Consider the following 23,480-nt stretch of genomic DNA (forward strand, 5'->3'; position numbering starts at 1 on the left):
ACCGCGGTGCGGTTTCAGCACCACGGTGATGGACAGCGGCAGTGCATATTATATGAGCGGGAGCAGGAGATCTGCCGCTGGCTTCTATATCCATCACCAGCCCTAGCAGCGCTCCAGAGCTGCTCCCATCTCCCCTGGACTCTAGTCTATATATATATAAACACCCCCCGTATATTCGGATTATAAGAAGCACCCCCTACTTTCCCCCAAAATTTGGGGGAACAAAAGTGCGTCTTATAAAGCGAAAAATACGGTAACTCCTTCTAGACTGATCAGTAAAAAGCACACAAATAGTCGACGCCCTAGTCTGACCGAGCAACATATAAGCACCATGGAAACTATAATATACTGTGTCAGACTCTGCAGTATGAACAGGGTCAGAAGTCGCCATGACACTCAGTGAGTTTAGAGCTGAACACCGTGTGACGTGTGTTAAGAGGCAAGTAAACATTTTTCAAAATTGTTGCGATTCTTCAAATTTATTGAATTTTTATGTTTTTGGTGGGTTTTCACTCTAGAAACTTCACAATTCTACTAAACAATACAACTTCAATTCAAACTTGATTGGCAAGGATCCACTGAATGTGCATCTCTTGGGCACTCTTGTTCAGCCTTCACAGTAGTACTCCATAGATTTACATCAAAGACTTTACCTACAAGAAATGAGACAATTGAGTTATCAGTATTACTAAGTGCGCAATTTCTAATTTGTATTGGTGTAAACCACTCTTTGCTTTTCCTTTTAAGCCATGGCTTATCGTACTATGTTTTTTTCTATATGTCCCTTTATCCCTTCTAGGAATGGGTTATTTTTCAAAATTTCGTTTTACTTTTTCCTTGTCTCCTTCCAAGGACTATGGGGCCAATTCATCAAGACTTGCGAAGCCCAAACTCACACGACTCCATTCTTAAATTCACTAATAGACTGTCACACATGTGACTAGCAGGGATTACTTAGTACCTGGTAAAGCTCCAGAAGATGTTACAACACACAGGGAACACAAATGTCACAATAGAATGGAGGTCCCTGCTGCTAGGCAGAGGGTTGAGGGAACACCTCCTAAACTCACCTCAAGCTGACTCCTGAGCTCCCTAGTGTTCCTATGCCAAGCCGATATCTTAGGCCCTCAGCTAACCCTCCACTTGCCCTGGCTAGTGCGCAGGCCAACAAGATCACTAGACTCGCCACCACAATACACAAACATAAGGGAAGGAATACAAACAGGGGAAATATCATGCAAGGAAAAGACATTCCGGGTGGCTTTAGTGCAGCAAACACCACTGCTGCACACAAGACGACAGACATAACACTTCTTACAGAGCAGGCTCCTTCCAAAGATGACCACATAGAATTGAGGATTCACTTTCTATCACGGGCATCATGGGATCAGATCACATTACTTAACTAGGGAAGGGGAGTGATTCCAAAGAGACACACCTGAGATTGGCAGCTCCAGCCCGCAGCCAGGTTGGAATAGGTGTTTATCCCTTACAGCACCACAAGCAAGGAGATTTTATCAAATAACAGTAGTGAACCTGCCAGTTGTGAGGCGCTGTGACCTTCTGACACCAGATTCACTCAGGGTCTTCTCCGAGTGAGATTCACTCATGATATAGAAACACACCACTTAATTAATATACTCTTCAAAGTAGCATACACCTCCATGCACTGCTCCAAAAGTTGTACTCCAGTCTGAAATGCCACTTTCCCACCTTAGGTCTTCCTCAGACTAGCCCATTTTGGCAGAGCTGATCCAACGTGGCGTGAGGTACAAAAAACCCCACAAAACCTTTGCCCAAATCTCTTTCGCAACTTTTTAAAGCTTTTTCACCAGTATATTTGCTTAAAAGCTTTGATGAATTGGCACCATATACCTTCTAGCGCATATATATTATGTGCGTGTGTGCTCAGATGGGTGCTGCTTCCCAAACTGCAGAATTCTTTGCCATCTTGTGAACTAATTGACTTGATTTTTCAACACGGTGTAGATTTGTACTACAAGAGATCCTTAGACAAACTTGCTCACTTGAATTTGGAATTTCTATACAGGCTACCTCCAATCCTAAAGAGGCAGGTGTACTTTATTCTGTGCACTCAATGCTGTTCAATCAGTCCCCTACATGTGCCTGGAATCTGCATCTTTTATTTTAGCCATGCACTAATTGGAAGCTTCCATCCATTTTCTCCAGCAGCTTTCCCCAAGTGACCATCAACATCTTGTCCTAGTCCTTACAGATTTCAAGTAGACTAATTCATTACCCACCACTTTACTTCTACAGTTCCTTACCGACTTGTCCTACAAGTTTGGGAAGGAGGAAATTCCAAAACTGGCATCGTTTAGAATATAAATTTCTTTGAACTTCCCACTTGCCAGTCTTCATCACAACGTGGTTTTGTTCTTGAGAAGTGTACGGAGGCCATAGGAATGCATTGTCGTCATCGTAAGGGATTCTGAAAGAAAATGATTTTTTTATTCCTAAAAATAATCTAATATTCTTCTACCCGGATCTAAATGGGAAAATGCTGTCTGAATCAGATTTAACAAAAATTAAATAACACTTGCTATAGGACTACTGCCTAAAATAAAAAATGATCTTGAGTTATCTGTCATCTCTCTCAAAGTCTCCTTCTCACAATCTCTGCTTTACCTAAATCTTAGGTCATTTGGAGACCATTGAACATCATCAATCAATATTAGTAGGAAATCCAAGCTCGTTCAATAATCATCAGAATAAATATGTAGTGCTACTCGTAGAAATGCTATAGCAAATTCTTCAGTTGCAATCGGGCCTTAATTCTGCTGAATATTGGGTTGCAATGCTCAGCACAATTGCTGCCCTTATGTTCTGCAGATTAGGCCAGAGTCACACTTGTGCGTGACTTGCGCGATTCTCACATCGCATCACACGGCACGACCTGACGGTCTCCGGACAGGAGCATCTCAGCTGCATAGCAATACATGCAGCTAACCCGCTCCTGTTAGGAGAGTGTGTGGCCGTGCCGGGTTATGCGATGTAAGTCTCTCACAAGTTTGATTCTGGCCTAATAAGGGACTTAGAGATGGTAACTCACTATCATACAATTTTAGGATAGGCCATCATTGTAATATCCTCCAAGATTTGTAGTTAGAGACTTTTAGGAAACATAATCATAATCAATCATTTGGCACCATTTATGAAGAGGCGGAGTGTCCAATGAAGAAAGGTGAGTATGCTGAGAATAGTTAAATACCTTTATTGCAAGTCCTTCATCAAATCGCTTTTTGGCTCCAGACTGAAGCCTTCATCAGATGTTTGTCACCTGACGAAGGTTCCAGTGCAGAGCCACAAAGTGGCTACTATTATCAGCATACTTGCGCTTCTTCATCGGGCAATGCACCGGTTCTCCAATGCTTCATAGTTATTATAACTGAACCCACTCAATTCTCAAATGGGTATATCTTCAGTGCTGTTTCCCACATTCATAGGTGAAGTGGGCTCACCACCCTTACCACCATTGTTCTACCACCGCAGGCAACTCTTCTTTGGCACCATTTCACACACATTTAATGCACTAGCCTAACTGGGATAGCACTGGCACTGCAGCTGTGCCTAAATGATCAGCGAGGGGTCTGCAATAGCTGACATCTGTAAAAATGCTGGTCCCAAATTTTTAACCCCATACATGCCACTTTTCATATTAAAGGGTAATTCCAAACCCTAGGAGTTATCACATATCCAAAGAATAAGTGATTCATTACTGTTCCATAAGGGATTGTGTATTGTAACCCTCCAGCGATTCTGAAAATGGGGTACTTTAGAGCCCTGGTTAATTGAGCCAGTGGTACAGCATGTACTCAACTATCTCCTGCAACCCCTTAGTGAATGATTGGAGTGATGTGTTTCATATCTGGCCACCACTGCCTTCATAATGGTGCATTTAAGAACCCAGTTCTCGGGATCGAAAGGGCTTGAAATGTTTGTACTCTTACCGATGAGCAAGTTATTAATTATTCTATAGATGAGAATAAGCATTTAACCTTGGCATATAATTGTCTATCCATGACAATAAATTGTGGAGCTATTGATACCTTTGTTGGGAACGGGTGATGTTAACAAAGGCGCTCAATTTTGTTATATAGGTCAGTATTTTAAAGATGACCAACCACCAGGATTTTCCTATATAAACTAAAGCCAGTGCTATACTGGCACTATCATGCTGATTCTAAACATACCATTAGTTGTGAGATCGGATGTATACTTTTTGAAATATAGGCAAGTAAAGTTTGTGAAATGTGCTGTTATTTCATTGATACTAGCTACAGAATATCTAATAGGTAGGGTGGGTTTTCCAGTTATTCCCGCCCATGTCTGCTTGCCTGTCCTTCCTCCCTCCTTCCTCCCCCTGTAATAGCAGAGACAGGGAAAGAAAGGACAGGCAGCAGACAGAGGCAGGAATAACTAGCAAAACCCAACCCACCTATTAGATATTCTGTAGCTGCTATCAGTCAAACAACAGTGCATTTAACAAACTTTTCTTGCTTGTATTTCAGAAAGTAGACATTCGATCTCACAACTGAAGGTCTGTATAGAATCAGCATGATAGTGCCAGTATAGCACTGGCTTTAGTTTATATATGAAAATCCTGGTGGTTGGTCCTCTTTAAGCCTTGGGAGATACAAGACCATATGAAAATTAAAAAAGAAATGTGCCATAAAGGTGTCATAATTATTTTAGGTAAGACATCTACACATCCTTAGTTGTTACTTTTAAGTAGACCGTTATATCATACCGTACCCAGTTCTCGCAAAATTGCCCCAGACTTTCAGAATTCTTTTGCTGAGCAACTGTTCTTCTTCTGTGAAATTACTTCCTTTACTCAAAGGCTTTCCAAACATAAATGGCAAGATAGCACCGTGAAGGACTCCCATCCATTCAGGCCAAACTTCTTGTGAGGATCGATGGTTAAATTCATAAAAATATACGTTTGTTTTACGTTTTGCCATTTCATCGGCAAAATGTTTCATTGGACAAATCATGTAATAATCTCGTAATATAAGCTCCATGGCTTCTCTGTTTTTCTCCAAGTTGTCTTCATCCTCCCAATCTTTGTATTCAAATAATATGGATTCAATTCCAATATCTCCAGCTATTGGGAAGAACCTGGTAATTCCCTGTATTAGCTGTTCGGTGGTTATTAGACTGTCATGTTCTCTGCTAAAACCAGGTGTCCCTGACACGGTAAAAGGATTTCCATCATCTTTGGTGCCTCCTATTAAAATTTCTGTTTTCTTAGACATCTGTTTTATAATATTGTTTGGCATATCACTAATAAAGTCAAAGTCAATAATTGGTATAATGCGCGTGAGAGCAAATGGGTATTTTGTTTCAACCAAAAATTGCTTATCGACTATTTTTGTAGGATCTGTATTTTGAAGACATGTTACCAATGCATCATCATTATCAACCGGACATTTTAAAAGTTCGGCTAATTTTATAGTCAGCCTTTTGGCTCTTTTATGGGTATTTATTGCCCATCCCGCACTAGCAGAACCACTTTGCACAATCACCCTATTAAAATAATTTTGGCTTCCTGGAGAAAGTAAATGTAAGCCAACACATGCTGCTCCACAACTATGTCCAAACAAGGTAATACTGTCAGGATTTCCCCCAAAAGATGCAATGTTTTCGTGAACCCACCGAAGTGCTAACTGTTGGTCAAACATGCCAGCATTTCCCGGAATTTCCTTATTTCCTGGTAATGCCAAAAAACCTAAAGCTCCAACCCGATAGTTCATTGATACCACAATCACGTCCTCCGAAAACGCGAGAAGGCTTGGGTCATATAACTCCATGGAAGAAGTGCCGGACAGGAAAGCTCCACCAAAGATAAATATCATTACTTGCGTTGCCGACTTTGGATTAGATGATGGAACCCAAACATTCAAATATAGACAGTCCTCACTCATTTCATTGTTGACTTGCCACATATTTGCACCAGGAAAACTAGCTTGTGCTTCATTTCTTTTTTGATAACAGGATTTGCTAAATTTTGAAGCATCATAGACACCTTGCCATGGTTTTCGAGGTTCTGGCTTTTTGAATCTTTGTGTTCCCGTTGGTGGTTCTCCGTAAGGTATTCCTAGATAGGCAATCACTGATCCAGAATTTGTAGGTATATGGAAACCTCTGACTTTCCCTTGTTTCGTTTCCACAATTGTTCCATGCTCAGCATAGACATTTACAGTTAAGGCAAGTATCAAAATGGCATATGCCACAAAAAAGGGGATTAATTTAGGACTTTCTTGTTCCATTATTCCTGAAAGAAAAATGATATACAAATAAAATGCAACTGATTACTTTAAGGCTCCACAGCCTCAATGAAATATTGCTGGAGTAAGAGCATTTACCGAGCAATCTTAACTTTTGAAGATTAGGAGAAGTGGATAAAGCTAGCAACCATCTTGGAAAAAGGGTCTACGCATTTTGGGCCTAAACATAGAACTGGCCCTTAATCATGACAACAGGTTTTCATGATTAAGGGCCAGTTCTATGTTTAGGCCCGAAATGCATAGACCCGTCTACACGCTGAGCTTTTATTCACTGCACATTTTTTATGGATTTTTCACAATAAAGCTTCAGAGTTTTTCCAAGATGGTTGCTGGCTTTCTCCACTTCTCCTGATCTTCATTGTTACACCAGCATCCGGCCTGATGTGCCTGGCATCATCCACTATTTGGGGATATATATATAGGTCTAGGTGAGCTGTGATAACATTTTTTTTAATCTTAAGTTTTCACTAAACCTGCATTTACACTGTCCAATTACCACCGATAAACCACCCCAAACAACTACATGTAAGCCGATTGGAAGTCATTTATTGGCCTGGATTACCACACATCCATGTGCACTGAACTATTGTTAATATGATTGTTTTGTGCCTACAGAATATCAGTACTCTAATCATCGTTTGGGCTAGGAATAGGGTCAAAGGACAATATGCTTCGTAGAGCGATGATTTTTAAGTTAGGATAAAAAAAATATTTCTACAATAAATGAGTATTTTGCTAGTTTGTTGGGTGATTGACAGATGAGCATTCCTAGGAGTCCATGTTTGGAATTATTGACCAATGTAAAGGCACGCTAAAAACGTCAACATGGAAAGGAAACATTGAGGTTGTTGTTGCCAAGCTCAATGACATTAGCAGGCTCCACAGACAGTCAGTATATAGGGACTTCATCCTGACTTTTCCCAGACATATGATGTGGAGGAAAATAAGGAATTAAGATGTTTGATTTTAGCTACTCGCACAAATAATACGGCATATGGGTTACTCGTTACATTGCGAGTTTTTCCCAATGACTTGCATTGCACATCCTATTTGGAATGAATATGCGAGTATTAGACAGTATCGTTATGAGTATAGCGAATGCAAATAGTTAGGTACGCGCTCAACTCTACCAATGAGCCTTTTGATATTGGCAAGACAAGCCAACACCAGACTAGTCTGCCTGTGGTTCACTTGAAGAGAACACAGGAGCACTGTCGCGGGTGTGTAATGGGTGGCAGACAGTCCTGTGGTGTCCGGCAATAGAAATTCAAGGCGCTTGGCTGCATAAAGTGCTCCCTGTCTATTATTCCTGCTGTTAGTATTCAGTGTACTAGGTAGCTCCCCTGCTGGGTTTTCATCCTTTTCCCTTTACGACCCTGAGGAACTCCTCTTCCCTTCAGCTGCTAATCATCTGTATTTCCCTTTTGGTATAAATACTCTCAATTTCCCTGAACTTGTACTGGTGATATTATTCAGTTCATTCAAGCTCTAAATGAAAATATCTACCTTAGTCATCTGTGGTTAAGTAGTTTATTAACTTTTCCCCTGTGTTTCCTCCTTGTGTTTTCTATAGTATTTAGTCGACGAAGAGTTTATCCCACCATTCCCTATGTGAGGTCCAGCACTAGGAATACCTAGGGTCAGGTATCCAGCTTGGCACATAGATGCGGACCCTATCTAGGGTGGTGAGAAACCCCAGGGACCAGCGGGAGGTTTGGTCAGGGGTCACCATCTCACACTTCCCTAGAAGCAGGGTTCCCCTTCCCTTCGCTTTGGCCATTTGCTTGGTACTCCCCGTTATTTATGTGTATATTTAATATATATTATATATTTGTGGCAAGCACAAGGCAGATTGAGCGGTCCTATATGTGGAAGAGCCCGGAAAGATAGCTGGGGGTCAAACTATAGAGTCAATTATCATACAGCCAATAGCTAACTATTTTTTATGAGACCCTTTGAACTTCTTCTTGTTAGTGCTCTTAAAATGACATCCTTTGGACTAGAGATGAGCACATAATCCAAAATTTGAAATTTGGGACATCCAGCTCTGATGAGTCCCAAGAGGGCTCTACACATTATGGCATGTACCGTAACCTTGTGTGTGCAGATGCTGAACTGCCCAGACCCGCAAGTCCTGGCATACTGGGAGAAGACATGGAATTTAATCGGGAGTGGCGGGAATCAGAAGATATGTTGAGGACCAGATTGCTGACAGTGAGGAGTGGTGAGGCCAGAAAGCTGAGCGGTAACATGAGTATAATGGGTTTTTTTAAATTTTTCGTAACCTTTTGATGGTCCCTCACATTTTGGCAAATGTGGATTTGTGTAAAATTCAAGTACAATTAAATTCTGCTTTAGATAGTTTATAGGACCAAGTATGTCAAACGTTACTGTATATGAGCAATAGGTGAGCAATTGACTACAGGCATTCGGAAGAATGGGTACTGAGCAAAAACATTTCTAAACAGTTTACTACTTTTATAACTCTTTGGACCAGCAGAGTACATTTGTTTGGAGGTCATTGACCTCAGTTCATCTCATCTTTATTTGCCCTTGTAAAAAAAGAAGGTACTCATTGCTGAATTGTGATTCTTGGATAGTGATGATAGTTACAAAACTGGAACCTTGGACTTTAAGCTTCAATATCGAATCAAAGGGGATAATATTTTTACTGCTGTTCACATATTTTTATTTGTCACTAACCAATCAACTGGACCTGCACGCCCTATGAGTCCTGATTCTACCTTGTATAAATCCTAAAATGATTAACAGTGGTGTAGTATTTACACACATTAACTGACCAAATTAATATGATGTATTAACCCTTATCCACATATTATGTACTGTACTGGTGAGTCCTATGTGTCACTCGGAGATTTTCACAAACTTCCCCGACTGTCATGGCGGCATCGAGTTCTGTTCAGCCTACAGATTCTGACACTTTGCCTGATAACTCCTCTGGTGTCTGTGATCTACGCAGGCAGACTCGGGCATTTACCAGCTCAGTGCTAATTCAGAGGCAGGCTTGCAAGTGTTAATCTCTGCTAGTCTGCTTGTTAGGCTCCTTTGATCACCTGCTGTGGGGGAACCAATCACATATGCTCTTCTTCTATATATTCTGGACAAATCCTTTCACCTATGCCATCTATATTTTATCTTAGCTGATCTGGTGAGATGTGGTGAACCAGACTATCTGATGTGATGCATGTTGCTGTAAGCAGTTGAGGTGTTAACCCTTGTTGACTTTTTGTTGCTGCCTTCGTTCTCTTGCTTTTTTCCTGAGTCTCTAATTGTTTGTTCCTGTGAGTTTACAGTGTGTCAGAGTTTTGGTTTTCCCGTCTTTGTTCTTATCGGTTTACCATCTCGCTCATGCCCTATCCTATACTGGGGGATATTGGAGCAGTATTTTTCAGGAGTATAGATAGGCACAGGACTCCAGCGTCTCCACCATTAGGAGTAATCTGGAGGTGAGCAATAGCCTAGTGTAATTGACAGCATAGGAGCCACCCATCCCTCGCTATCCCAAAGTACCTTCGCGACACTATACCGGCTCCCTGACTTTGATGCAGGCTCACAAGGTAAGCACACATAAATCCTGGCAGAAGATGGCTGTATTATTTAGCCATCATCTGCCTTTAACAGGGTTGGATTTTTTTCCTCACTTTCTAGTACATCACATAAGAAAATGAATGGTGACATTCAAAATATAACTCGTCCAACAAAAAAAAAATTCTCATATGGCTATTTTGATGGAAAGGTAAAAAAGTTTTGGCTCTTGGAAGAAAAAAAGGAAAATCCGAAAACGCAAAAACGGAAAGGTGCCCAGTTGGGAAGGGGTTAATCAGACATTATCACTATTGATGGAATTTCATTGGTGATAGTCTATTGTTCAATATAGTAAGAAATTGCAAGACATTAAAAGCTGGTTTGTAACAAATCAATTTACCTCCATTTCAAATTAGTCCAAAGCCGCCAATGACTCTGTTATGTCTCCTAGAACTGTATCTGAGTTCTTTAACACAAACACAGCCGTAGTAATCTCAACAAACAGTGTATCACAAAAGTGAGTACATCCCTCACAATTTTGCAAATATTTACTATATCTTTTCATGGGACAACACTACAGATCTGACCCTGTGATACAATGTACAGTGTCAGTGTGCAGCTTGTATAACAGTGTAAATTTAGTGTCCTCTAAATAACTCAACATAGCCAGTTTGATACAGGTAAAATATATCTTTGTACCGATTTATCTCAACACAGCCATTCATTTTTAAACCACTGGCCACAAAAGTGAGTGAATGTGGCCACATTTTACCAGATTAGCCATTATCCCTTCATGGTGTCATGTGACTCATTAGTGTTACAAGGTCTCAGGTGTGAATGGGGGGGGCAGGGGTGTTACATTTGGTGTTCTCTCTCACACACTCTCTCATACTGGTCACTAGAAGTTCAGCATGGCTCCTCATGGCAAAGAATTCTCTGAGGAGCTTGAAAAAGAATTGTTGTTCTACATAAAGATGGCCGAGGTTATAAGAAGATTGCTACACCCTGACACTGAGCTGCAGCACTGTGGCCAAGACCATACAGTCATTAAACATGACAGGTTCCACTTAGAACAGTCATCGCCAAGATCGACTAAAGAAGTTGAGTGCACGTGCTCAGCATCATAACAAGAGCTTGTCATAACATTTATCTGCATAGCTGTCATCCCAGAAGGAAGCCCGAAAACAGTTTGCTGTTTGCAGACTAAGGACATGGATTACTGGAACCATATTTTGTGGTCTGATGAGACCAAGATAATTTTATTTGGTTCAGATTGCATGGGTGCACAGAAAGCAGGGGTGCACAGCATGGGTGCACAGAAAGCATGGGTGCACAGAAACCAGGTAAGGAGTACAAGTGTGCCCTGCCTACAATAAGGCATGGAGGTGGGAGTGTCATGGTTTCGGTCTATATGAGTGCTGCTGTCTTGCAGGGAGCAATAATTCATTGAGGAAACCATGAATGCCACATATACTATGACATACTGTACTTAAGCAGAGCATGATCCCTCCATTCATATTTCAATATGATAACGACCCCAAGCACACTTCCAAAACATCCACTGCCTTGCTATAGAAACTGAGAATAAAGGTGCTGCACTGGCCAAGCATGTCTCCAGACCTAAACCCTATTGAGCATCTGTGGGGCCTCCTGAAATGGAGGATGGAGGAGCGCAAGGTCTCTAACATCCGCCAGCTCCGTGATGTCGACATGACGGATGGAAAAGGATCCAGTCAACTCCATGCCTAAAACAGCTAAAGCAGTGCTTGGAAATAATGGGATCACAATATATTCATACTTTGTGCACACTTTGGCCATTTTCACTTAGGGGTGTACTCACGATTTTTGCCAGTGTTTAGATATTAATGGCTGTGTGCTGACTTATTTAGAGAACACCAAATTTACACTGCGATACAAGCTGCGCACTGACTACTCCATATTGTATCAAACTGTCATATCTTCAGTGTTGTCCCATGAAAAGAAATAAAATATTTACAAAAATGCTAGGAGTGTACTGACTTTTGTGATATTCTGTATATCCACTGTGTGTACTGTATATATACAGTGGAAACCAGAAGTTTACATACATTCTCTATACAGAAACATCTGCAGGTTTTTCCGTCCGCTCTCTATACAGACACATCTGCAGGTTTTTCCCTTCGTTCTTAATACAGACACATCTGCAGGTTTTTCCCTCCTCTCTCTATACAGACACATCTGCAATTTTTCCCCTCCGTTCTCTATACAGACACATCTGCAGGTTTTTCTCTCCACTCTCTATACAGACACATCCGCAGGTTTTTCCTTTTGTTCTCAATGCAGACACATCTGCAGGTTTTTCCCTCCTCACTTTAGAAAGACACATCTGCAGGTTTTTACCACCGCTCTCTATACAGACACATCTACAGGTTATTCCCTCCGCTCTCTATAAAGACATATCTGCAGTTTTTTTTCCTCAACTCTCTATAAAGACACATCTGCAGGTTTTTCCCTCCGCTCTCTATGAAGACACATCTGCAGGTTTTATCCTCCGCTCTCTATAAAGACACATCTGTAGGTTTTACCCTCCGTTCTATATAAAGACACATCTGCTGGTGTTTTCCTCCGCTCTCTATAAAGACACATTTGCAGGTTTTATCCTGCGCTCTCTATAAAGACACATCTGCAGGTTTTTCTCACTATCTGACATGAAATCAGAATAAACCTTTCCTGTTTTAGATCAATTAGTAGCAACAATTATTTATATTTGCCAAATGCCAGAATACTGAGAGAGAATTTTTTTTTAGTTTTTTTTTTACTATTTTCTGCAAAGTCAAAAGTTTAATAACCAAACCACAGAGGAAAATCAAAAACAAAAAGTAAAATTAATAATCTTTATTGTGACAAAAATTAAAACATGGAGTGTAATAACAAAGAAAGTGCACAAGATGGCGTACCAGCGCAGCAGAGAGAGAAAGTGACGGGTTAAAAAAAAACAGATGTAATATCAGCAATAGGGAATACCTAGTCACAGGTTACAAGTTACAATATATCAATCCCCTCAGTGACAAGTGTATGACAGCACCTGTGATACTGAAGTATACTATAATGGCATGCAAGAAACAATAAATAACCTTAAAACACGTACTCACTGCTGGAATGGCGCCAGGTCCCAACCAACGCACGTTTCGGTGATAGCCTTCGTCAGGGTGATGAATGTTTTGGAGTGGCCATCACAAAACCCCGATCTCAATCCTATTGAAATTTTATGGGCAAAGCTGAAAAGACTGGTGGCAAGAAGATCTACAAACATGGCTCAGGTACACCAGTTCTGTCAGGAGGAATGGTCCCCAATTCCACCAACTATTGTGAGAAGCTTCTGGAAGGAGATCCAAAATGATTCACTCAAGTCATACAGTGTAAGGGCAATGGCACCAAATACTAATGACATGGAGGAAATGTCACTGTGCAGAAAGTAATAAAAATGCCTGAAAACATTCTCTCTCATTATTCTGGGATTTGGAACATAGAAATAATTTTGGTTCCTAACTGACCTAAAACGGGAAAGGTTTACTCTGATTTCATTTCAGATAGTGAGAAAAACCTGCAGATGTGTCTTTATAGAGAGCGGAGGGAAAAACCTGCAGATGTGTCTTTATAGAGAGCAGAGGGAAAAACCTGCAGATGTGTCTTTAGAGAGTGGAAGGAATCTTCTGGTTTCAACTATATGATTTGCCCTCCTGGGTATAAGCACTAGAATACAGCCTTGTTCACTTTAATAGAAATACAATGCAATAAATTACACAGTCTGAGGCTGAAAGCGCCTCTGTATAGGTATTAAAACAAAACGAAATATGTTTACTTATCACAATCGGCTAAAATCTTAGTAGTACCGTAATTCCCCTAGTGATCATAGTGATATGGCATACCCTAGTGACATCCAATAACATTATTAGATGATAGCACTCCTCTGAGTGGATAATGATGATAACTTGCCGGCAGAAACCAGTGCTCTTCACTTGTGCATTAGTGATGAGCGAGCATGCTTGTCACTACTCGGTACTCGCACGAGTATCGCTGTACTCGGGCTGCTCGGCGGGGACCGAGTAATCTTGCGATACTCGTGCTGTACTCGTGGTCTTCATTTCTGCATGTTGGCGCTCTTTTGAGAGCCAGCCCTCATGCAGGGATTGGCTGGCAGACCACTGCAATGCCACAGCCCTGTTAGTTGTGGAATTGCAGTGATTGGCCGGCCTGCACAGCGTGACCGAGCCTTTATATCGGCCGGCGCGCTGTGCTCTGCTCACAGCTATTCAGACAGTCAGTGTAGGGAGAGTGTCGCTGATTCAGGGAAAGCTTTGCGGCCCTTTATAGCTTTTTCAGTTGCAGGGCTGCAAACAGTGTGACCAAAAGTCCTTCTCAGGACTATTCTAGTTGTATACAGGCAGGCAGGGTATAGCCAGGTCGGAGTACAGTAGCAGAGTCCTTCTCAGGACTATTGTTGCTATATACAGGCAGGGTATAGCCAGGTCTGAATACAGGCTAGTGACCAAAAGAGTCCTTGTCAGGACTATTGTACCAGTATACAGGCAGGCAGGCAGGCAGGGTAGTGGTGACCGTATACCAGCCTTCATCATATCTGGGGCTGGTGTACACAGTGTAAAACAGTCCAGATAGTGTCTGACTTGTCTGTAATTGTCGCTCCCCAAAAAAACCTGTTAGGTTATTATTGCGTCCGTGCTTGGTTTTTAAAACCGCACGTGTGTGCCTGTTGGTGGCAGCGTACAGGTGCACTTGTGTGCAATTTCCACACACTTTGATATAACGCACAAGTAGTGAATATACACGTCAGCAGTGCACAGCATTGCAAAATGCGCAAGGGCATTGGCAAGGAACAAGGAAGTGGACGTGATGGTGGTGCAGGCAGAGGCCGAGGTCGTGGGCAAGCTCTAATTTCGCCACAACAAAGGGCCACATCTAGTCGCTCGCACGTCCTGTCCCAAATTCTTGGGGACCGCAGCAGTACACCGCTCTTGAACCAAGACCAGTGTCAACAGGTTGTTAGTTGGATAGCAGATAATGCTTCCAGTCAGATTGGCACCACCACAAACACTCTGTCTTCCACACGGTCAAGTGTCAGTAGCCGTGATACTGCACCGCACATTTCTGAACCTGATCCTCCTTCCTACCACCAGGCTGAGTACACGTCCTCCTCGGACATTAATGATCCCACACTTGGACACTCGGAAGAGCTGTTCACGTTTCCATTCACACATTCTGGCCTCTCGCCAGCTCATATTGAAGTGGGTCACGAGGAGATCGTCTGTACAGATGGCCAAATATTTGAGCAGCCACGTTCTCACGAAGTTGGCAACGTGTCTCAACAAGTGGTGGACGATGATGAGACACAATTGTCAGCAAGTCAGGAGGAGGAGCAGGGTGCGGAAGAGGAAGACGACGTGGTGGATGATCCAGTAACTGACCCAACCTGGCAGGAGGATATGCAGAGCGAGGACAGCAGTGCACAGGGGGAGGGAGGCGTAGCATCACAACAGGCAGTAAGAAGCAGGGTGGTGGCCCCAGGCAGAAGTCAGGCAACCGTTCCCCGGAACAACACGACGACACAAGGTGCCTGTACAAATGTTAGGTCTTCCCGAGTCTGGCAGTTTTTTAAGTTGGATCCAGATGATTCAAAAAAGGCCATTTGCAACACCTGCCGTGCCAGCATCAGCAGGGGTACCAAAACTAGCAGCCTGACCACCACCAGCATGATCAGGCACATGTCAGCCAAGCACCCGACTTTGTGGGAAGTACAACAGAGTCGAGGAGCAGTGCTTGCTGATGTCACTGCTACGTCTTCGCTGGTTGTGCATGCGAGCCAATCCTCTGTCCATGCTGCCTGCGAACAAGCCTCCTCCACTCCTGCACCTGCAGTTGCCTACGCAGAAAGAACACCATCATCAAGCACGTCCTTGTCCCAGCGCAGCGTTCAGTTATCCATTCAGCAAACCTTTGAACGCAGGCGCAAATACACTGCCAACACCCCACATGCCACAGTTCTAAATGCTAACATTTCGCGACTGCTTGCGCTGGAAATGTTGCCTTTTAGGCTGGTGGAGACTGAAGCATTCCGTGACCTGATGGCGGCAGCTGTCCCACGTTACTCGGTCCCCAGCCGCCACTATTTCTCCCGGTGTGCCGTCCCCGCGTTGCATAACCACGTGTCACAAAACATCACACGTGCCCTGAACAACGCTGTTTCACCCAAGGTCCACCTAACCACAGACACGTGGACAAGTGCTTGTGGGCAAGGCCGCTACATCTCGTTGACGGCACACTGGGTTAATATTGTGGAAGCTGGGACCCAGTCTGAGCGAGGGACGGAACACGTCCTTCCCACACCAAGGTTTGCAGGCCCTACCTCAGTCAGTGTTTCACCCACACTCTACAGCTCCGGAATGTCATGCTCTTCAGCCTCCTCCTCCTCCTGCGCATCCTCATCCACTGTGCCCTCCACACCAGTCACAAGCTGGAAGCACTGCAGCACTGCCTCGGCGAAGCGGCAACAGGCTGTGCTGAAGCTAATCTGCATAGGTGACAAACCCCACAATGCAGAAGAGCTGTGGACAGCTCTGAAACAGCAGGCAGATCACTGGCTCACACCTCTGAACCTAAAGCCAGGAAAGGTCGTGTGTGACAATGGCCGGAACCTGGTGGCGGCTTTGAGGCGAGGCCAGCTGACACATGTTCCATGCGTGGCCCATGTGCTCAACCTCGTGGTTCAGCGGTTTATAAAGTCATACCCAGAGCTGTCTGATCTACTGGTAAAAGTTCGCCGCCTGTCTGCACATTTTCGAAAGTCACCTACTGCTTCAGCCGGCCTTGCCGGCTTTCAGCGCCGTTTGCATCTTCCGGCTCACAGACTGGTGTGTGATGTCCCCACGCGTTGGAATTCAACTCTGCACATGTTGGTCAGGATATGTGAGCAGAAGAGGGCAGTTGTTGAGTACCTGCATCACCTAAGCCGTCGGGAAATGGGTCAAACTCCACACATAACACCTGAGGAGTGGAGATGGATGTCAGACCTATGTACCATCCTCCAAAACTTTGAGGACTCCACCAAGATGGTGAGTGGTGATGACGCCATTATTAGCGTCACCATACCGCTACTCTGCCTTCTAAAACGGTCTCTGCTGAAAAACAAACATGATGCATTGCAGGCGGAGCGCGATGAGTTGCAGCAAGAAACAGTAGTGGGTGTGGGTGATAACACACAGCCCAGCCTCGTCTCATCACAACGTGCAGTGGAGGACTATGACGAGGAGGAGGATGAAGACATGGAGCAACTCTCCGGCCAAATTGAGGATATGACATGCACACCAGTCATATCCTCGGTTCAGCGTGGCTGGCCAGAGGACAGGGTAGATGAGGAGGAGGAGGAGGAGGAGGAGGACAGCATGTTCAGTCATCTTGTTGGTCAGGCTACTGAAGTCCTGGCTGTTAAGAGTCTGGCGCACATGGCTGACTTTATGGTAAGCTGCCTGTCTCGTGACCCTCGCGTTAAGAACATCTTGGCCGACAATCATTACTGGTTGGTAACACTGTTAGACCCACGCTACAAGGAGAACTTTTTGTCTCTTATTCCCGTGGAGGAGAGGTCAACCAAAATGCAGCAGTTTCGGAAGGCCATACTCACGGAAGTAGGCAAAGCATTCCCCTCACAAAACGCTAGCGGCATAGGTCATGAATCAGTGGACAACCGAGGCGTACAGCCGAGAGAGGCACAAGTCCAATCCGCCAGAGGTAGGGGAACAGTCTTTAAGATGTGGGACAGTTTTCTCAGCCCCTCACGTACCACAGCCCCTGAGGTGCGGGGTAGTGCCACAAGAAATCCTAAGTTTGCCCAGATGCTGAAGGAGTACCTTGCAGATCGAACAACAGTACTCCGACATTCCTCTGTGCCTTACAATTATTGGGTATCCAAGCTGGACACGTGGCATGAATTGGCTCTCTACGCCTTGGAAGTCCTGGCCTGCCCTGCTGCTAGCGTTTTGTCAGAGCGTGTTTTTAGTGCCGCAGGTGGAATCATTACAGATAAACGCACCCGCCTGTCAACTGAAAATGCTGACAGGCTGACTCTGATCAAGATGAACAAGGGTTGGATTGGGCCAGACTTCACCACACCACCAGCAAATGAGAGCGGAATTTAAAGTTTGCCATGTACCTCCACTCACCCATGGGTACACACTTCTGGACTTTGGATAATCGCTGGACTCCTCCTCCTTCTCCTCATGCGCCACCATGATGATGACCGTTACAAATTGCAATACTTAGGCCTTTGTTTCAGGTATACCCCCAGTGGTAAATTTTTTCGCCCATTCTTTGCAGAATGGACATTACAACGACAGGAGACCCGCTCCTTTGCAATGGGAACAATGTTTTGAGGCCCTCATGCACGTTTCTACCCAGGGACAACGTGGAGCCTCCCAATTTTTGGCTGCCCTGCCTAAGGGCTATACTATAATACACCCACTTCCTTAAAATGGACACTTAAGGTTTTGAGGCCCTCATGCACGTCTCTACCCAGGGACAACGTGGAGCCTCCCAATTTTTGGCTGCCCTGCCTAAGGGCTATACTATAATACACCCACTTCCTTAAAATGGACACTTAAGGTTTTGAGGCCCTCATGCACGTCTCTACCCAGGGACAACGTGGAGCCTCCCAATTTTTGGCTGCCCTGCCTAAGGGCTATACTATAATACACCCACTTCCTTAAAATGGACACTTAATGTTTTGAGGCCCTCATGCACGTCTCTACCCAGGGACAATGTGGAGCCTCCCAATTTTTGGCTGCCCTGGCAAAGGGCTATACTGAAATAGACCCACTTCCTTACAATGGGCACTTCAGGTTTACAGGCCATCATGCACGTCTCTACCCAGGGACAACGTGGAGCCTCCCAATTTTTGGCTGCCCTGCCTAAGGGCTATACTATAATACACCCACTTCCTTAAAATGGACACTTAATGTTTTGAGGCCCTCATGCACGTCTCTACCCAGGGACAATGTGGAGCCTCCCAATTTTTGGCTGCCCTGGCAAAGGGCTATACTGAAATAGACCCACTTCCTTACAATGGGCACTTCAGGTTTACAGGCCATCATGCACGTCTCTATCCAGGGACAATGTGGAGCCTCCCAATTTTTGGCTGCCCTGGCAAAGGGCTATACTGAAATAGACCCACTTCCTTACAATGGGCACTTCAGGTTTAAAGGCCATCATGCACGTCTCTATCCAGGGACAATGTGGAGCCTCCCAATTTTTGGCTGCCCTGGCAAAGGGCTATACTGAAATAGACCCACTTCCTTACAATGGGCACTTCAGGTTTAAAGGCCATCATGCACGTCTCTATCCAGGGACAATGTGGAGCCTCCCAATTTTTGGCTGCCCTGGCAAAGGGCTATACTGAAATAGACCCACTTCCTTACAATGGGCACTTCAGGTTTACAGGCCATCATGCACGTCTCTATCCAGGGACAATGTGGAGCCTCCCAATTTTTGGCTGCCCTGGCAAAGGGCTATACTGAAATAGACCCACTTCCTTACAATGGGCACTTCAGGTTTAAAGGCCATCATGCACGTCTCTATCCAGGGACAATGTGGAGCCTCCCAATTTTTGGCTGCCCTGGCAAAGGGCTATACTGAAATAGACCCACTTCCTTACAATGGGCACTTCAGGTTTACAGGCCATCATGCACGTCTCTATCCAGGGACAATGTGGAGCCTCCCAATTTTTGGCTGCCCTGGCAAAGGGCTATACTGAAATAGACCCACTTCCTTACAATGGGCACTTCAGGTTTAAAGGCCATCATGCACGTCTCTATCCAGGGACAATGTGGAGCCTCCCAATTTTTGGCTGCCCTGGCAAAGGGCTATACTGAAATAGACCCACTTCCTTACAATGGGCACTTCAGGTTTACAGGCCATCATGCACGTCTCTATCCAGGGACAATGTGGAGCCTCCCAATTTTTGGCTGCCCTGGCAAAGGGCTATACTGAAATAGACCCACTTCCTTACAATGGGCACTTCAGGTTTAAAGGCCATCATGCACGTCTCTATCCAGGGACAATGTGGAGCCTCCCAATTTTTGGCTGCCCTGGCAAAGGGCTATACTGAAATAGACCCACTTCCTTACAATGGGCACTTCAGGTTTAAAGGCCATCATGCACGTCTCTATCCAGGGACAATGTGGAGCCTCCCAATTTTTGGCTGCCCTGGCAAAGGGCTATACTGAAATAGACCCACTTCCTTACAATGGGCACTTCAGGTTTAAAGGCCCTCATGCACGTCTCTACCCAGGGACAACGTGGAGCCTCCCAATTTTTGGCTGCCCTGCCTAAGGGCTATACTACAATAGACCCACTTCCTTCCAATGGGCACTTCAGGTTTACAGGCCCTCATGCACGTCTGTATGCAGGGGCATTGGTGAACCTCACAATTTTGGACTGCCCTGGCAAAGGAAAATACTACAAAGACTCACTTCCTCAAAATGGGCACATTAGACTCAAGAGGCCTTCATGTACGTCTCTTCTCAGGGACATCGGAGTGCCACACAATGTTTTCACGTAAAATCTTTCATGTATTAATCTCAAAAAGTAACATACACCAGCTCTATCTCACTATTGGGTATGTGCCCTTAACATTTCCGCCATGAAAAATCATTTTGGGGTCATTTTGGAAGGTTTTCTGGTGAGTCCGTAAAAATGGCGTAAAACGCGGACAAAATTGTTCACAGCTGTGACTTTTCAGTGATAAATGCTTCAAGGGGTCTTCCCCATGCTGTTGCCATGTCATTTGAGCACTCTTCTGAGACTTTTGTGACATTTTTAGGGTTTCTCCATGCTGCCGGGGGGTCATTTCACAAAAATACTCGGGTCTCCCATAGGATAACATTGGGCTCGGTGCTCGGGCCGAGTACACGAGTATCTTGGGAGGCTCGGCCCGAGCTTCGAGCACCCGAGCTTTTTAGTACTCGCTCATCACTATTGTGCATTTCTATTCACAAGATTGTAAATGATATAATATTCCAAGTACTCACCAATATGTCTTCCATTAACGTTTCTGTCACCGGTGCTGTCTAAACTGTGCTGCTATCATAATTCCTTAGAGGCTGACACTTTTCCACTAATACGAAACAAAGGTCAGTAAAGACTTTACTTCCTCAGTAATAAACTGTTACTCAATAGCAATGTAACTAGCCTTATCCAATCAAAAGAAAGCACATACAACATATTACCGTAAGACAATCTTATAATGAAAAAATGTTCATGTACAGTAAATGTTGTAAGATCTCTGCTGTGAATATCTAATATACTTAAAGGGAACCTGTCAGGTGCAACATGCACCCAAAACTACAAGCAGTTCTGTGCATATTGCTAATCCCTGCCTAACCGTCCCTGTATACACTAGCATAGATAAAGAGATCTGTAGAAAAGGTATTTCTAAAGATACTTTATGATATGCTAATGAGGTCAGCGACTAGTCATAAGGGCGTTAGTTCCTGCGCTCATTCCGCCCTCTTAGCATGTTAATACATACACAGGGGCATACTAACTGATAGTCAATGCCCATTGCATAGCATCATCAGCGGTGATGTGCATACCTGTGTCTGTTGTCACCGCAACTTCCCACACTTCCAGTCAAGCGCACTATGAAGCCAGGTGCACGAGTCCCTGCTTCAGAGAGGTCTAGGGAGCATGATTGGAGTCCCGAGACTTGTGATCATGCACACTGCCCGGAGTCTGATGCGGTGACAATGCATGCAGGTACACGCATCACCGCTGATGACGCAGGGCATTGGGTACTTAATAGTATGTTAGTATGCCCCTGTGGGCGTGCTAACATGCTAAGAGGGCAGAATGAGTGCAGGAACTAACGTCCTTACGACTAGCACCTGCGCTCATTAGCATATCATAAAGGATCTTTAGAAATACTTTTTCTAAAGATTTCTTTTCTTTATCTATGCTACTAGATACAAGCACAGTTAGGCAGGGATTATCAATATGCACCCAGAACTGCTCGTGTTTCTAGGTGCATATTGCGCTTGACAGGTTCACTTTCAGTTACAATCGTTTGCTCAACTGATGACATTTCCCAAAATCTATTGGCATTTTGAATCTTATTTCTTATTACTTTGCATGTAATGCATGTAAAAGATTTTGCTTTTAATTAGAAACGTTTAACAGCTTTGCTTCTGCAATATATTGCAAACTGCATGAAGCTTCTGCAATACATTGCAAGCTGCTCGATGCTGTTCAGTGCCAGCCCTACTAGTCTACTAGTCTTGCTCCCTTCCTGTCTGCTCCTGAAGAAGAATGTACACTTAAATTCGATTTGATATGGAAATAATTGAGCTTAATTCTACATTCAAGAGAAGACTTAAGAGCTTGGAGACCACTTGAGAGAGGCTGGAGACACTGAATGGCTGTTAGCAGCTTGTCATGTATTGTATGAGTAATGCAAAAAATAAAAGCTGTGTAATGTTTAATATGTGCTTCACCTGTAACTGCCAAAGACGCTGATCAAATTAGTCTTTTCTAATTTGCTAACTGCTGCCTACACCCTTACGAAGTGGTGATGCTGAATGCACACGACCAACATTGGTCCAAATTTGGTGGCTAATAACCAAATGTGGTTGTCATTTAGCTGCATTTGTTCAGCCGCATTGTCTGATGTCACTCTGTTGAAATAATAAGATGTACTTCTCTTTCCCATGACTGTAAACACCGCGTGCAGAATTATTAGGCAAGTTGTATTTTAGAGGATTTTTTTTATTATTGATCAACAACTATGTTCTCAATCAACCCAAAATACTCATAAATATCAAAGCTTAATATTTCTGGAAGTTGGAGTGGAGTTTTTTTTTTTTAGATTTGGCTATCTTAGGAGGATCTGATTGTGCAGGTAACTATTACTGTGCAGAATTATTAGGCAACTTAATAAAAACCAAATCTATTCCCACCTCACTTGTTTATTTTCACCAGGTAAACCAATATAACTGCACAAAATTTAGAAATAAACATTTCTGACATGCAAAAACAAAACCCCCAAAAATTAGTGACCAATATAGCCACCTTTCTTTATGACAGTCAACAGCCTACCATCCATAGATTTTGTCAGTTGCTTGATCTGTTTACCATAAACATTGCGTGCAGCAGCCACCACAGCCTCCAGACACTGCTCCCAGAGGTGGACTGTTTTCCTCCCTGTAGATCTCACATTTTATGAGGGACCACAGGTTCTCTATGGGGTTCAGATCAGGTGAATAAGGGGGCCATGTCATTATTGTTTCATCTTTTAGACCTTTACTGGCCAGCCATGCTGTGGAGTAGTTGGATGCATGTGATGGAGCATTGTCCTGCATGAAAATCATGTTTTTCTTGAATGATACAGACTTCTTCCTGTACCACTGCTTGAAGAAATTGTCTTCCAGAAACTGGCAGTAGGTCTGGGAGTTGAGCTTCCCTCCATCCTCAACCCGAAAAGGTCCCACAAGTTGATCTTTGATGATACCAGCCCATACCAGTACCCCACCTCCACCTTGCTGGTGTCTGAGTCGGAGTGGAGCTCTCTGCCCTTTACTGATC

The 23,480-nt window shown here is 43.8% G+C and overlaps 1 protein-coding gene across 1 annotated transcript; it reads right to left on the minus strand.

Annotated features, from left to right (window-relative positions):
- Nucleotides 1-468: 468 nt before the first annotated feature.
- LOC142257495 (cholinesterase-like) lies at nucleotides 469-21,011 on the minus strand. Its single transcript, XM_075329632.1, has 4 exons — nucleotides 20,933-21,011; nucleotides 4,777-6,298; nucleotides 2,289-2,452; nucleotides 469-653 (listed from the first exon to the last, which is right to left on the minus strand). The coding sequence occupies exons 2-4, from the start codon at nucleotides 6,291-6,293 to the stop codon at nucleotides 550-552; spliced, it is 1,785 nt and encodes a 594-aa protein (XP_075185747.1). The 5' UTR covers nucleotides 6,294-6,298; nucleotides 20,933-21,011; the 3' UTR covers nucleotides 469-549.
- Between the last annotated feature and the right edge of the window lie 2,469 nt (nucleotides 21,012-23,480).

Source organism: Anomaloglossus baeobatrachus, chromosome 12, assembly GCF_048569485.1.
Source record: "Anomaloglossus baeobatrachus isolate aAnoBae1 chromosome 12, aAnoBae1.hap1, whole genome shotgun sequence".
Taxonomy (NCBI): domain Eukaryota; kingdom Metazoa; phylum Chordata; class Amphibia; order Anura; family Aromobatidae; genus Anomaloglossus; species Anomaloglossus baeobatrachus.